Below are 14,510 nucleotides of genomic sequence, written 5' to 3'. Positions count from 1 at the left end.
GGGGTTTAGGGGCCTTGCCAAGTCCCACATCTCTAAGGCTTAGGGTTCCAGCAGCCTCCTTTTCTCTTTGTTCCTCACTCTTCTGGGTACACTGCACTCCCCAGCTTAAATATCCCTACCCTTAATCAGCTGCAATAAACCTCTGAGGAAATTTAAAAGTTTATATTCAGAAATGTTAAGACCGTGCCTTGGATAACCGATCCATGAACAAGGATCAACTTCCAAATATTTTATTATTCCAAATATTTTCTTAAAAGTTTCTGGAATACCCACCCCTTTGTATCTTTTGTTAAATGAAAAATACTTACTTTAGTACAATCTATCCAGTGCCCTTAAATATTAAAATTACCTAACTCCCCTTTCTTTGACCAAACCACTAGACAGCTTCTGATTATATGTAATGTGGCTTCCGCTGTAGCCTTCCTATAGGCAAAGAATGAGAACAGCTAATGTTTATTATTCCTACAGCATGCTTAGAACTATGATAAAGGCTGTACTTCATTTAATTCTCCAATCACTCTAAGCCTGCTTCCTCTTCTGTAAAATAACATTGATAAATGAGGCTTAGAGAGGATTGATCTGCTCAAGGTCGCAGTTACAAGTTGTCAAACCCAGGCTAATTCCAAAGCTCAGCAAGGCCTTCCCTGACCCCGTTGAAACACCATCTACCCCTTCCAAGCTGCTTTGCTCTCCTATCACGTATCACCATCCAAGACACAACGTTTTACTTGTTTCCTTTGTCATTGTTATATCCCCAGCACCTAGAACTGTGCCAGAAACATAGGAGGTACTCGATAAATATTTGCGTAATATTTACTTCCATCTCTGTCAACTTGGATGAGAGGCTGAATCTGCCACTGAAAGGAGCCACTTTGGGGCGTTGACACCCCAGATTTCTGAGCAAACACAGTAAGGGGCACATGCTGGACCACAGTGATTTCTGCAAGTAGTGTCCACCAACTACTATATAAGGAGGTAGACTGCCTCCCTCTGGACACCCAGCCACTAACTGAATAATGAGAAGTGTTTGTCTACAACTTCAGACTCCTACAAACATATATCGAATGGATACGTTGGGGTATAAACACCAACTTTTACTTCTTCTAACTTCTACCAAGTATCAAATCGCTTTTCCCCTTGGGAAAATATATCTCAGCCAATCTCAGGAATTTTCTAACATTTGGGGACGTTAGAAAAGCGTCAGTTCAGTTTTTGAGTCTTCATCGCTTTTCTGCTTCAAAGTTCTTGTCACATCCACCTCCGACTAGACAGGTGGTCCCAGTTGTCTCTTTCACACCCCCTCCCTCTTCCATGCACTTACCTTTTGGAGTTAAAGTAGGGGACAAAGGGAAGAAAAACAAAAGCATGTCACTGGCCAGCAGGATTGCTTACTCCCTTTCTTTTGGTTGTGGTTCCTTCTCTGGCTAATTGACTAGAGGTTGCTCAGTCTGTTAGCAGGTTATCCAAATGTCGGCTCTCTTTGGGGTTTATTCGTTGGTCCTCCCAAGGGTTCAAGGGGGTTCACCCCTCTCCAAACTCCTGCCAGGTGTGTTCTTGCTGCTGGGATGCACTCACCCCTCAGGTCGCCTTCTTCTGAGGGGACTGTAAGGATGGCCTTTAAACCCAGCTCCTTCCAAGGGGTCCACTCAACCCTCGGGAAACACACATTCTTGCCGTGTCATGTGGTGGAGGGCAGGCTGTCCCGATGGCCCTTGTATTCTCAGCCCCACCATATTTCGAGGCCCCAGGAGCATCAGGTACTCCACTGGAGCAGCAGGTCAAGAGCTTCCAGAAGAGACCATCACACTCCTTAATCTAGTGCCTGGTTCCAACACCTTCAGTCTTCTAGAAATAAGGATGGGAGGCCCAGGTGAAAAGCCTCCTTCCTCACGGTAAAGAAAGGATGAAAGGTTTGTTGCCCTCTCTTCCCTTGCAAAGCAAGTTCTCTCTCTCACCCAATACTGTTCTTTTGCAAAGTGCGAATGAGGGAGAAGTGATGGTGCCAGTTTTGCTAAAAGACACTATAATTCGAGTAGCTAGAAGGGCTCTGAATTTAGAATTTGGAGCATTTAGTATCTTTTGTTATCATTCTAGGTTTAGTCAAAAGTAAGAAAAAAAAAAATGAAAGTTCCACTTGAAAAAAGCAAAGTCCCAATTGACCTCTAACCCCACCTGGTTATATATCCATGAACTCCTTCCTGACATGTATATTATGTGTACACAAACAGGTCAGTACATGACTCCAACTCTACATGTTATCCTGAAGGTCAACTGCACAGGTTGTGACACACAGCAAATGCTAAATAATTAGTTATGATTGCTATCATTATGATCCCTTCCTATGATCTTTTTTTTTCCTTTACAGAGAAAAATGTCTTTCACACATTTCTTTTTATATCTTACTGAGTATGTGAAATAAATATTTTCTTAAAAAATGTTGTGTTTCCAGGGAAGTTTCCCTGGCGGTCCAGTGGTTAAGTGGACTGCAGGGGGCACGGGGTTCGATCCATGGTTGGGAACTAAGATCCTGCATGCCACACTTGCACAGCCAAAAATTAAAAAAAAAAAAACCAACATGTTGCTTCCTGTAAGAAAATACTTTTGTGAGATGCTCTTCTATTAATTCTTCACAGAGTAAACCTTCCCCTTCTCTGAAGCATGGGAACCCATATTGCTGCTTCTTCTCCTATTTGTTCCCATCTTTTATGAAGTCAGCATATTGTCTTGCGAACTATAAATGCAAATATTTATTGACTGAAACATAATGAGTACATACTCTCAATAACCTTTTTAAATTGAGTTAGAAAATGACGCTGGACATGAGGCTGAAGTTTTATTAATTTTCTGAAAAACAATGAAAGCTCTGGGTTTAATGAATAGATATTAATATTAACCTTAGTATTACTAGTAAGTATATTAGATTTTTTTCTTTCTCTTATAAGGGAAATTTGTTGACGATACTATTTCTTTGCAATAACAAATTTAAAAACTCTTATTAAATGTCCCAATAATGTATCAAACGGTAGGATTTCAACTTAAAAATAACAAGCATATATTACTAATTTTTCAATGATATGTTTTAAATGAGTCACAAGAATAATCTGTTATTCTAATAAGCTAAAATATCTCAAGCATTACAAATGCTTAAATATCTACTTATCATTCCTTAATCCTAAAATATACAACCAAAGGTTTAATTTACTCTGTATTCTTACTTATTTCTCATCTTTTCTGAGGTTTAAACATGCTTATTACCCAGTAAGGAAGTTAACTACGTTTATCCCAATGATTTTTGGATTGCCTTCCAAGCAAAATGATGGGGACATCTTCTCAGATAGCTGAGACGGCTTCAGTTCGCAGTTCCTATCAAGACTGTAACTTTCTTACAGTGTTTTTGTTGGTTTTGCATTTCCTTGCTCCCCATAAGACAGATGAATGTCTAGTTAGCTCTAAAATGATTTTAAGGTCATTCCACTGGATCTTTCATGCTCTCAGTTAATCCTAAAGCAACCTCTTTGAATAGGAAGAATCCTCTATTCTTTTCTCCTTCTAACTATCTAGACCACAGTTTTCTGAATTCTAAATAAATGTCAGGGATTTGTCTGACTCTGTTATCATGGTCCTATGGTCCAATGACAAATAACACAGAAGAGAAAGTAATTAATATTTTTGGAGGAGACAGCATAAGAATAGTACTCTAAAAGAAATTCCTTGGGGATTTCCCTGGTGGTCCAATGGTTGGGACTCAGGGCTTACACTGCCTTGGCCTGGGTTCAATCCCTGGTTAGGGAACTAAGACCCCGCAAGTCACGACCCGGCCAATAAATAAGTAAATTCCTTGTTTATAAGAATGAACCCTGCCACTAAATAAATAAATAAAATTCCTCGTTTTAAGAAAGAACCCGGGAAAGAAGGAAGGAAGGAAGGAGGAAGGAAGAAAATTCCTTGTTTTTAAGAATGAACCCGGCCAATCAATCAATCAGTAAAATTCCTTGTTTTTAAGAATGAACCTGAGGCAAACTTGAGGCCTGAGGCTGCTGAAGAAAGATGCTTCATCCACGAAATTAAAGTTCAGTCCATATATTCTTATAGTAAATACTCTGTAATGTTCTGAGGTCATTCTGTACCAGTTATTTGCACCTGGTGATGAGGCAGATATATATGGCACAGCCTCTAAAACACACTCTGGTGGTAGGGTGTCAGGCAAGGGGAGGAGGGAGGCGGGGAGAATAAAAAAAAAACCCCAGAAGGAGCTCATGGAAAATGGAGAACTTGGGGATCTAGGAAGCCTAGGAGCAATAACCAATCATATTTTCTATCAGTCATTCTTGTCAGTAAAAATGATATTCCACAGGAAAAAAAGCAACTAGTTCAATTCACAACTCAAACAATCAAACAAGTGCTTTTCTAGAAGACAACCATCATACTTTGGTATATAGCACAGATGCTTTATGTGTATTTGCCATTTTATCACAATGAATATTGAAAAATGTGTCTAAGAAGTGAGAATTAATAAAATCAATAATTTGCTGCCACTGCCTTGATTTGCACTAAATTGCTAGTGGTTTTACTCACCACATCTATGCACCCTCAATGCAAATCTCAACATAGTACAAAAGGCAAATGTTATATCATCTTGGTATTATAAAAATAGTTTTGCCTCTGCAGATCCCCTGAAGGGTCTCAGGGACTCCTAATGGACTGCAGACCACACTTGGAGAATCACTGCACTATGGAAAAGTCCCCAAAAAGATTCTGTGGAAGTCTATTTAATGGCATGGAAAAACATGTTCATAACATATTCAAGTGAAATATAAGTAACAAATAATATGTTTGTGCTTAACTCTTCTAACTGTACTTCTAGAAACAATTTGAAATACAGAAAAATGACAAAACCACCAATAGGAAGTGATTATATAAATTATAGTATATTCACCAAATAGCATAGTAAATAGCTATAAAAAACAACTAGAGGGCTTCCCTGGTGGCGCAGTGGTTGAGAGTCCACCTGCCGATGCAGGGGACACGGGTTCGTGGCCCGGTCCGGGAAGATCCCACATGCTGCGGAACGGCTGGGCCCGTGAGCCATGGCCGCTGAGCCTATGCATCCAGAGCCTGTGCTCCGCAACGGGAGAGGTCACGGCGGTGAGGGGCCCACGTACCACACAAAAACAAAACAAAACAAAACACAACTAGACCGATATATATACTGACATGCGAAGATCTTCATGATAAATAGAAAAAGTTTGTTGCAGAAAATTAAATACAGCATGATCTCATTTGTGCAAAAAAAAAAAAGATTTATGTCAAAGAGTGTTCTGCTTGTGTTTTCTTCTAGGAGTTTCATGGATCCTGGTCTTACAATTAGGTCTTTACTCCATTTTGAGTTTATTTTTATGTATGCTGTGAGAAAATGTTTAATTTTACTCTTTACATGTAGCTGTCCAGTTTTTCCAGCACTCCTTATTGAAGAGACTATATTTCCCTCATTGTATATTCTTGCCTCCTTTGTTGTAGAGTAATTGACCATAGAGCATGGGTTTATTTCTGGGCTCTCTATTCTGTTCCATTGATTTATGTGTCTGTTTTTGTGCTAGTACAGCACTGTTTTGATGACTGTAGCTTTGTAGTATAGTCTGAAGTCAGGGAGTATGATACCTCCAGCTTTGTTCTTTTTTCTCAGGATTGCTTTGGTTATTCAGAATCTTTTGTGGTTCCATGTAAATTTTAGGATTATTTGTCCTAGTTCTGAGAAAAATGTCATGGGTATTTTGATAGGGATTGCATTAAATCTGTAGATTGCTTTGGGTAGTATGGACATTTTAACATTCTAATCCAGGAACACATAAGATATCTTTCCATTTTTGGTAACATCTTCAATTTCCTTCATCAATGTTTTCTAGGTTTCAGAGTATAGGTCTTTCACTTCCTTGGTTAAGTTTATTCCTAGTTATTTTATTCTGGGCAACTTTAAAACTTTTTGTTTTCTTACTTTCTCTTTCTGATAGCTCATTATTAGTGTATAGAAAAGCAGCAGATTTCTATATATTAATCTTGTATCTGGCAACTTTACTGAATTCATTTATCAGTTTCAACAGTTTTTTGGTGGAGGCTTTGGCATTTTCTATATATAAATATCATGTCATCTGCAAAGAGTGACACTGGAATATTACTCAGCCATAAAAAATAATGATATTCTGCCATTTGCAACAATATGGACGGACTTGGAGGGTAATATGCTCAGTGAAATAAGACACACAGAGAAAGACAAACATTGTATGTTATCACTTATATGTAGAAAAAACAACAATAAAAAAGAATGAATATAAGAAACAGACTCACACATATACAGAAGAAGCTAGTGGTTACCAGAGAGAAGATAATGGGGAGGGGAGATATGGGGGTAGGGAATTAAAAGGTACAAACTACTGTATATAAAATAAATAAGCTACAAGAACATATTGTACAGCACAACGAATATAGCCAATATGTTATAATTTTAAATGGAGTATAATCTACAAAAATATTGAATCACTATGTTGTACACCTGAAATGATTATAGTATTTTAAATCAACTATACTTCAATATAAAAATTAAAATTAAAAAAAACCAAGAATATATGTGTAGCTACACATGCAGAGGCACGTAAATGCAGAAGAAATGACTAGAGAATGACACGTCACATATTCAATAGGAGTTACCTTCTGGAAAGGGGCTGGTAATGGGATGTGGGGAAATGGGAATATGGGGGACTTTAATGTTTTAAGTATAGCTTGAATGCTTTACAAAGAATATTCATTCATGAATTATTCTTGTAACAAACTAAGAAAAGAAGTAAATATAAAAAGGCTTGGCAGGGGACTTCCCTGACGGTCCAGTGGTTAAGACTCTGCACTTCCACTGCAGGGGGCATGGGTTTGATCCCTGGTCAGGGAACTAAGATCCTCCATGCCACACGGTGCGGCCAAAATCAATCAGTCAATAAATAAAAGGCTTGGCAGGATACATGAAAGGGGTTAACTGATTACCTACCAGTGGAACTTTTGTGATTTTTTTTTTTCACTTTCCTGGATTTTCTAATTCTTCTATGGCAAACATATATTTCTTTTTTATTAATGACAGTTATTTTTATTTATAAAAAAGTCAGTTAAATGCCATATGGTGAACTGCTTAAAGTTATATCAACTGTGATTTACCCAATTTAGTGTCAGTATGTGTTTTGTATATTTCAGTTACATGTGCCACATAAAGAGGTATTAGAATCAAATTCTGACATCATCAAAAATTAAAGGTGCTCAAGGTAAGTCAGTCTATGAAAGTTTAAAATACATATCTTTATAATATTCAGTACTAAGGACTTTTTATTATTATTTGAAAAATAATAGAAATCGTATATAACATACAAAGTGCATAGTTGTCTAGTGTAATTGGTCTCCTTTGTTATATTCTTTCCTCTACACAGAACCCGAAATGTTTCATTTTCACTGGTCTGGTCCACTAATATCATTTTAAAATGTGTATAAGAGTTTCTTCTAACAATAGAAAAAACAATTTGTAAAATAACTATGCGTTCTTCATTTATAAGACAGAATTTTGGTAATACAGGAATATTACATATCACACACATAATCACTTACAACTGATAATCTGTTATCTATATTAAATCACCGCACATTACATATTCCAACCATACTGCTGAAGTAAGTAAAGAGATTAGAAAACAGGGCAGTAACATGATTTCTTAAAGCAATCTCATAGGAAACTAAGATTCTGTTCTATGAGGTACTCACTCAGGCTCTCAGAAGACTCAACTTTATGTGAATTTCAAAAGGCTGTTTTAAGACACCAGCTGTTCAATAAATAGGTGAGTTTTACTTTGAGATTAGAATAATTTTTAAACAAAAATATTACTCCCCACTGTTTTCAGAAATGAAATACAGCTTCCCTCTTGTAACACAGCAAGACACACATAATTCCTCTGGCAGTTGCCAGTTCAACTAAAAAGACCCTTCTTTTTAGTTTTGGCCGTTGATTTCTTGCTGGCATCAGGTAAGGTCTCATTTCTTTTGGCAAACCACCCAGGTAATTTTCTCTTTGAGGTTTCAGACGAAGTCTATAGGAAAGAAACAGAAAAAAAAAAAAAAAAAATATATATATATATATATATATATTTGTACTGCTGAAAATGTGTCTCAGTTGCAAAGTAACATAGGTTATTGAATATACACCCACAAGCCTTCCCTTTCCAAATAAAACAAAATAATGAGATCTACAGAATTTATTTCTGGATCCAAAAATAAACACATGAGAGACAAAATCAACTATATCATTTTTTAGGCAATTACCTGCCATCCTGTTAACCTATTTTTAGACACTCAAGTGTAGACTCTCATTTGGAAAGGAAAGAACTGGATATTATTTCAGATCTATGTCCCATGGTGTATTTGCTTTAGCTTGGCCAAAATGGTGAATTGAATGTTCCAAGAAAGGCATCTGCCTAAGCATGTGTACACACACACACACAGAGTTATATTAGGCATTTTAAAAAGCATACAGGGCTTCCCTGGTGGCGCAGTGGTTGAGAGTCCGCCTGCCGATGCAGGGGACGCGGGTTCGTGCCCCGGTCCGGGAAGATCCCACATGCCGCGGAGTGGCTGGGCCCGTGAGCCATGGCCACTGAGCCTGCGCGTCCTGAGCCTGTGCTCCGCAACGGGAGAGGCCACAACAGTGAGAGGCCCGTGTACCGCAAAAAAAAAAAAAAAAAAAGCATACAACTTGTACATCTACAGTGGTAGACAGACTAGGAGAGTGGTTCAAGCATCATCAGGACCTTGCAGAGTTGCTGAGACATAACAGGTACTCAAAAAACATTTGCTGAATAAATGAAAAACAACAAAAGGGTTCTGTTTCATAGACTCTTTTGAGAATCAGCTAAAAACTAGAGGTCCACTTATGAGAAAAAAAGACAAACGTACACATGCACGATATTTTGCCTAATTTTAGGGGACCTGTGCACCAAATGAAGCTTCAGAACCCTAGTTAAAGGTCCCTGGAAGCAAAATTAAACCCAAAGGCAGTGGTTGTGTACTTATATTATCTGTACATTAAATTTTAATAGGTAATTTAATACCTATTAAAACTTTTAATAGGTAAGTTCTATAAGCTCAAAATGGTATTAATTTGTGTTATCTCAGCTTGAACTCTAGCTCCTTAAACCAACATGATGGAGAAATCATTCTAACATGACTATACTTTGGAATCTGGGAGAGTTAATTTATTTATTGGAACTATTTGAGGGTTTTAAGGTAAGGTGGTCTCATCTAAGTTACAATGTGTCTGTTAGCCTAAGGTATACCAGTATAATTTATTCCATTTCAAGAATGAAGACTACATCTATGAATTGTTCGTTAACTGCTTGCTATGTTTTATTATGTTTTCTGTGTTTAACAGTGGCTTCAAAATATTTAAAGGTGGGAAAAAAAGTAAAAACTCCTCGACAAAAAACTGTGTGACCTTATATTTTTACAAGGTAAAAGCTGTTAGCTATTCCAACTTAAATAAATCCAGTGCCGAAGAAAGGGCTATTCACACTTTAGCAAAAGCTAAAGAAAAAAACCAGCCAAGATAGCAACTTCTCTCCCAGGCACCTATTTCCTCACAGGGAAGAGAAGACCAGGAGGACAGACGAGATTTATACACACTGTATGATACTACAATGTTTGACTTAGAAATAATAAGTATTAGGGATATAAAGTGGCACGGATAAAAGGCATTTGGGTAGAGATGAAATTGGCCCAGAAATACTCTTCCCCCCAGAATTCTATTATCAAAATTCCTTGCAGCCACAGACAACTATCATTGCTTGCAATTAGAGTTTAAGGGCAACTGGAGGAAGGAAACCAGTTAAAATTATAACAAAGCCAAAAAGTAAAACAGAGTACAAGATCCGAACAATAACAGAGCCAAGGAAAAAACCTGAAGTCCTGTTGTAGCCGTAGCCGAATACTATGGAATAAGCAGGGACTTTAAAACCAGACAGGCTCTGTGATGACCTAGATGGGTGGAATGGGGGAGGAGGGGTGGGAGGGAGGTCCAAGAGGGAGGGGATATATGTACACATATAGCTGATTGACTTCGTTGTACAGCAGAAACTAACACAACATTGTGAAGCAACTATACTCCAATTAAAAATAAATATAAATAAATAAAATAAGCCTAAGTAACTTAAAGAAAAACAGAACTAGGTTTGAGTTCTAATTGAGTCACTTGCTACATGTATGACCTTATGAATGTTATTAAAGCCTTGATTTCTTCACACAGAAAAAGAGAATAATAGTATATAATACTGTATCACTGGATTATTTGGAGAGTTACAAAATATCAAAACACATCCTGATTTATTCTTGGTATTCATTAATTGGTAGCTAATATCATTTCAGGTCTTTTATCTCCTATAACATTTTTATATTGATAGAATATGATATTCAGCATTTATCCTATCATAATAAAAATGAGCTTATTTCATTGAGAAAGGGGTAAAACACTTGCTTACACTGAATGTATCTTTTGAGTCTCAACAATAAGTATCTGGAGGACTTTAATTATGAGGTCTAATAACAGAAACAATGCTTTTCAGTGACTATTTCCTTCATTAGTAGAAGGCTAAAATTCCCAGCAATCATAATAAAAATTTAAGTAAGTATTTACTTAAATTTAAGTAAGTACTTACTTGGTACTCCAAGTTCTATTAATAAGCCACTATCATTAAGTTGAGAATATAAAACGTTAACTCATTTGCTGATTATATGTACCCATATATATGTAAGCAAATACGTACATTATATTTGCATTTAATTTCATCTAAAAACTAAGATAAATCTAGGTATATTAGTTATCAAGCATAATATATTTGTCATGAAAACTATTTTATTAAATCAATTTTACCTGTAAATGAGAATCTACAAAGAAATCTTCAATTTGGGGATCGCTGAATGGCTGATTCCAGGAAGTTAGTTTTAGTGAATTTCTGTGACTCTCATCTTCCTGTGAAAAATCACAAGAATGTTTTCCATCAACCTTTAAAATTTTGGGGGAATACGAAATAGTTACTACATGCACTATTTCCTTAGGAAAAAAACAAACTATGCCTAAAAAAGCAAAGGTTAAGAAAATTCATATTATTCTGAGGTACTCAATTTTAACAATGATTATAATAATATTACCCCCCCAGCATTTTTCCTGAGTATCTTAAAGTAGTTTATAAAAATGTTGTATGTTTTAATTTATAATGAAACTCAGTGGCAGGGCATGAGACCTCTCTCTCTCTCTCTCTCTCTCTCAGGCAGTCAAGAAAAATAAGATGGAAAAAAGTGACATATGAGGAGAGGGTTCTGGGAAGATGGTGGCAGCAGCAGTGTAGTTTTTTAATCTTTCTGAATCCCAGCATTAAAACAGATAGAATTAGGGAGCAAAACCAAAAATTCATCATCTACATTTACAAAGAAACTAAGTTTATTAAAGGTATCCTCAGGAAACTGAAACTACAAGCATGTGAGGAAAAACCACCAACAGCCCTAAGACCTGCATGGTACAGCATCTGTGTGGGAGAAAGCAGAGGCAGGCAGTGAGGTGCCTGAGAACAGAAGAACCAAACAGCCCACAGGTATACACTGGAAAGGTTTCTTTGAGAACAGCATCTGAAAAGTGGGAGTGCCTTTGCCCAACCCAACAGCAGGCGATGGAAAAGGGTCCACAGCAGTGTCTTAAGTGACTAGAGCAGCTGGCACCTATAAACTTCCAGGTGAAGGCCTGACACTGAGAACTGCTGGGGTTAAATCAAAATCAAGCAGGACGGGTATAATAGAGGCAAAGGGAAGAGAAAGCCCAAGTAAAAGTAGCAGAACGGGGTATGTCATAAACCAAGTTTCCCTATTTTGAATGCTACACAAAAACAACAGGAGAGCTCTGGGAACTTGGAAAAACTATCCTGAAGCATGCTGTCTTTTGAAAGTGCAGGAAAACTAATGTCACACAAAAAGGAGCAACAGGCAGTTATGAGGTCAAATCTGACACCGACTTGCTAAGATATAGAAAACTGTAACCTAAAATGAGCTGAAAAACATTAAGAAATTCAAAACAAACATCATAAATTAAAATCAGAAAAATTCAAAAGTGAGGGGAAAAGCTCTGGAAAGAATTAGAAATAAAAGAAAAAATTATACAAGTGAATATTAAACTATAAAGAACATAGCAATAAATACAACAGATTGTGTCCAAACAGAAATAGGTGAAAAAGAAGAAAAGTTTAATTTAAAGAGAAATGAGGGGCTTCCCTGGTGGCGCAGTGGTTGGGAGTCCGCCTGCTGATGCAGAGGACACAGGTTCGTGCCCCGGTCCGGGAAGATCCCACATGCCGTGGAGCGGCTGGGCCTGTGAGCCGTGGTTGCTGAGCCTGCGCGTTCGGAGCCTGTGCTCTGCAACGGGAGAGGCCACAACAGTGAGAGGCCAGCATACCGAAAAAAAAAAAAAAAAAAAAAAAAAAAAAAAAAGAGAAATGAAAAGCCAAAAAGAATTCATGAGAAGTGACAGATATTGTAGCTCAGTAAAGAAGATCCAACATATAGAGAGCAGAAATCCGTTAAGAAGAACTACAAAGCAATGGGACAAAAATACTAAAAAGTAAAATTTTTAAAAACTTCCTGAAATAAACAAAAATTTTAAATCTACAATTTAAGAAAACTTTCCAGAAATAAAAAAAAAACTACATATTTAAAGAAGCCACTGTGTACCTTCGTATATTGAATCAGAACTACCATTATCAAGACATAATCTTCCTCCAGTAAACATAGGCATGACTGAGCTTCTATCTTAACCTCAGTCACAATAGATGTAAACCTAACAATGCATCAACTAATAAAAAGAATTTGTTTTGACATTATTTTTTATTAGAAACCTCATAATCATAAGATGAAATAGACTAAGGAATACAATCCAGGTCAGTAGAAAAGATGAAGGTTAACACATGAAGGATCCTGAAACCAGGCCTCCAACAGACTCTACAGTGTTCAGAGTAGCTTTCTATACTGGAAGGCAGACGAAGAAAAACACTTTGGCTGGCTCACTCACCCCTTAATCTACTTCCTAGCCCCCATATTCTTGTTCCCCTAAATGGGGAAAAAGAAAAGGCTGAATCCGGTAGGCTTAATTTCCACCCCCCCCCAAAATACCCCCACTCTTTTTTCAGAATATGATGTTATTTCAATAGGAGGAAAGCAATAATATTAATGTGTGGTTATAACAGTATTTCACTATAAATAATGCTTCAATATTCAGGAAAAATAACAAGTTACACCTTTTCCTATTGACATATACAGTTGGGAAAAAAATAAGGTCTTAGGCACCTGGTATAGATTTCAGAAATAAAAGGCTGGGAATAGCAGCCAAATTTCACTACCACCTGCCCAACGTATATCTCCTTTAATGCCCTTTTTTTTTAAACATCTTTATTGGAGTATAATTGCTTTACAGTGGTGTGTTAGCAATGCCCTTCTTATAGCTAATTCAATTGCCAAAATAATGTAAAGGATTCCAGTTAATAAAATTTCATTAGGTTATCTAGTACATGACTATATACAAATCTAACTGAAGGACAGAATTTTAAAAGATCAGTTCCTCTTACTTTTTAAGCTATTGAGAAAAGGAGTTTAACTGTTGGAAATCCTATAAAGATTACTTAGAACTGAAATAAAGTCCCTAATTCTCTAATATAAATAGTAGCAACCACCTACCACCACGCTGAATTTATCATCTAGGAACTAAAGTAATTTTTGAGTTAATTATAGTTTTCACAAACTTTTATCATGGAACTTTAGACCTGGAAGATATTAAAGGTCAAATTTTCAAGTCTTTGCAATCATTTAGTAGAGTCACAATGTCAAAGAATAGTTATTCTCTGATGACTATTTATTTATCTCATATAACACACAGAGCAATAATATTCAAAGCATTTGATTTTAATAAAATATACCGTGTAAAAATAATACTAAACTCATGGTCTTTCTCTGATCATGCAAAAGTGCACTGGGATATGACCAGGACCATGAGCAACAATTATCCTTGTACCTGAGAGATTCATTATAACAGGAACAGAGCCTGAGGAGTAACAGAATGATAGACAAATTCCAATATCTGGGGAGGTATATATCATAGAATTTGGTCTTATTTTCATTAACCACATAAACTACCATATGCTTACAGCCAATATTAAATATATATCTATGAAAGAAAGAGAATTTCCAGACTATATAGTCAATATAAGGTAGAGGTAAAATTTAAGCTGACATTCCCATACAATAAGCTAAATCGATGGACTATATTCCTCTTTTCCCGCTGTTTAAAAAATCTCTTTTCTCAGATCGGATTTATGAAAAGCAACGGAAATACAGCACCAAGATTTTCTAAAAAGTAACCTTCTATCAGAATTTATAACAGTTCAAAAAATACAGCATTC

The 14,510-nt window shown here is 36.7% G+C and overlaps 1 protein-coding gene across 1 annotated transcript in view; it reads right to left on the bottom strand.

The window, feature by feature from the left end:
* Positions 1 to 7,344: 7,344 nt before the first annotated feature.
* WRN (WRN RecQ like helicase) overlaps positions 7,345 to 14,510 on the bottom strand; it is a 129,937-nt gene continuing 122,771 nt past the window's right edge. Inside the window, 2 exon segments of the mRNA XM_032618551.1 lie at positions 7,345 to 8,114; positions 10,946 to 11,077. Coding sequence (XP_032474442.1) covers positions 7,995 to 8,114; positions 10,946 to 11,077 — 252 coding nt within the window. The 3' untranslated portion in view covers positions 7,345 to 7,994.

The sequence above is a fragment of the Phocoena sinus genome, chromosome 21 (assembly GCF_008692025.1).
Source record: "Phocoena sinus isolate mPhoSin1 chromosome 21, mPhoSin1.pri, whole genome shotgun sequence".
NCBI lineage: Eukaryota > Metazoa > Chordata > Mammalia > Artiodactyla > Phocoenidae > Phocoena > Phocoena sinus.
The sequence above is the reverse complement of the archived record's forward strand: the minus strand, read 5'-3'. Positions and strand labels throughout refer to the sequence as shown.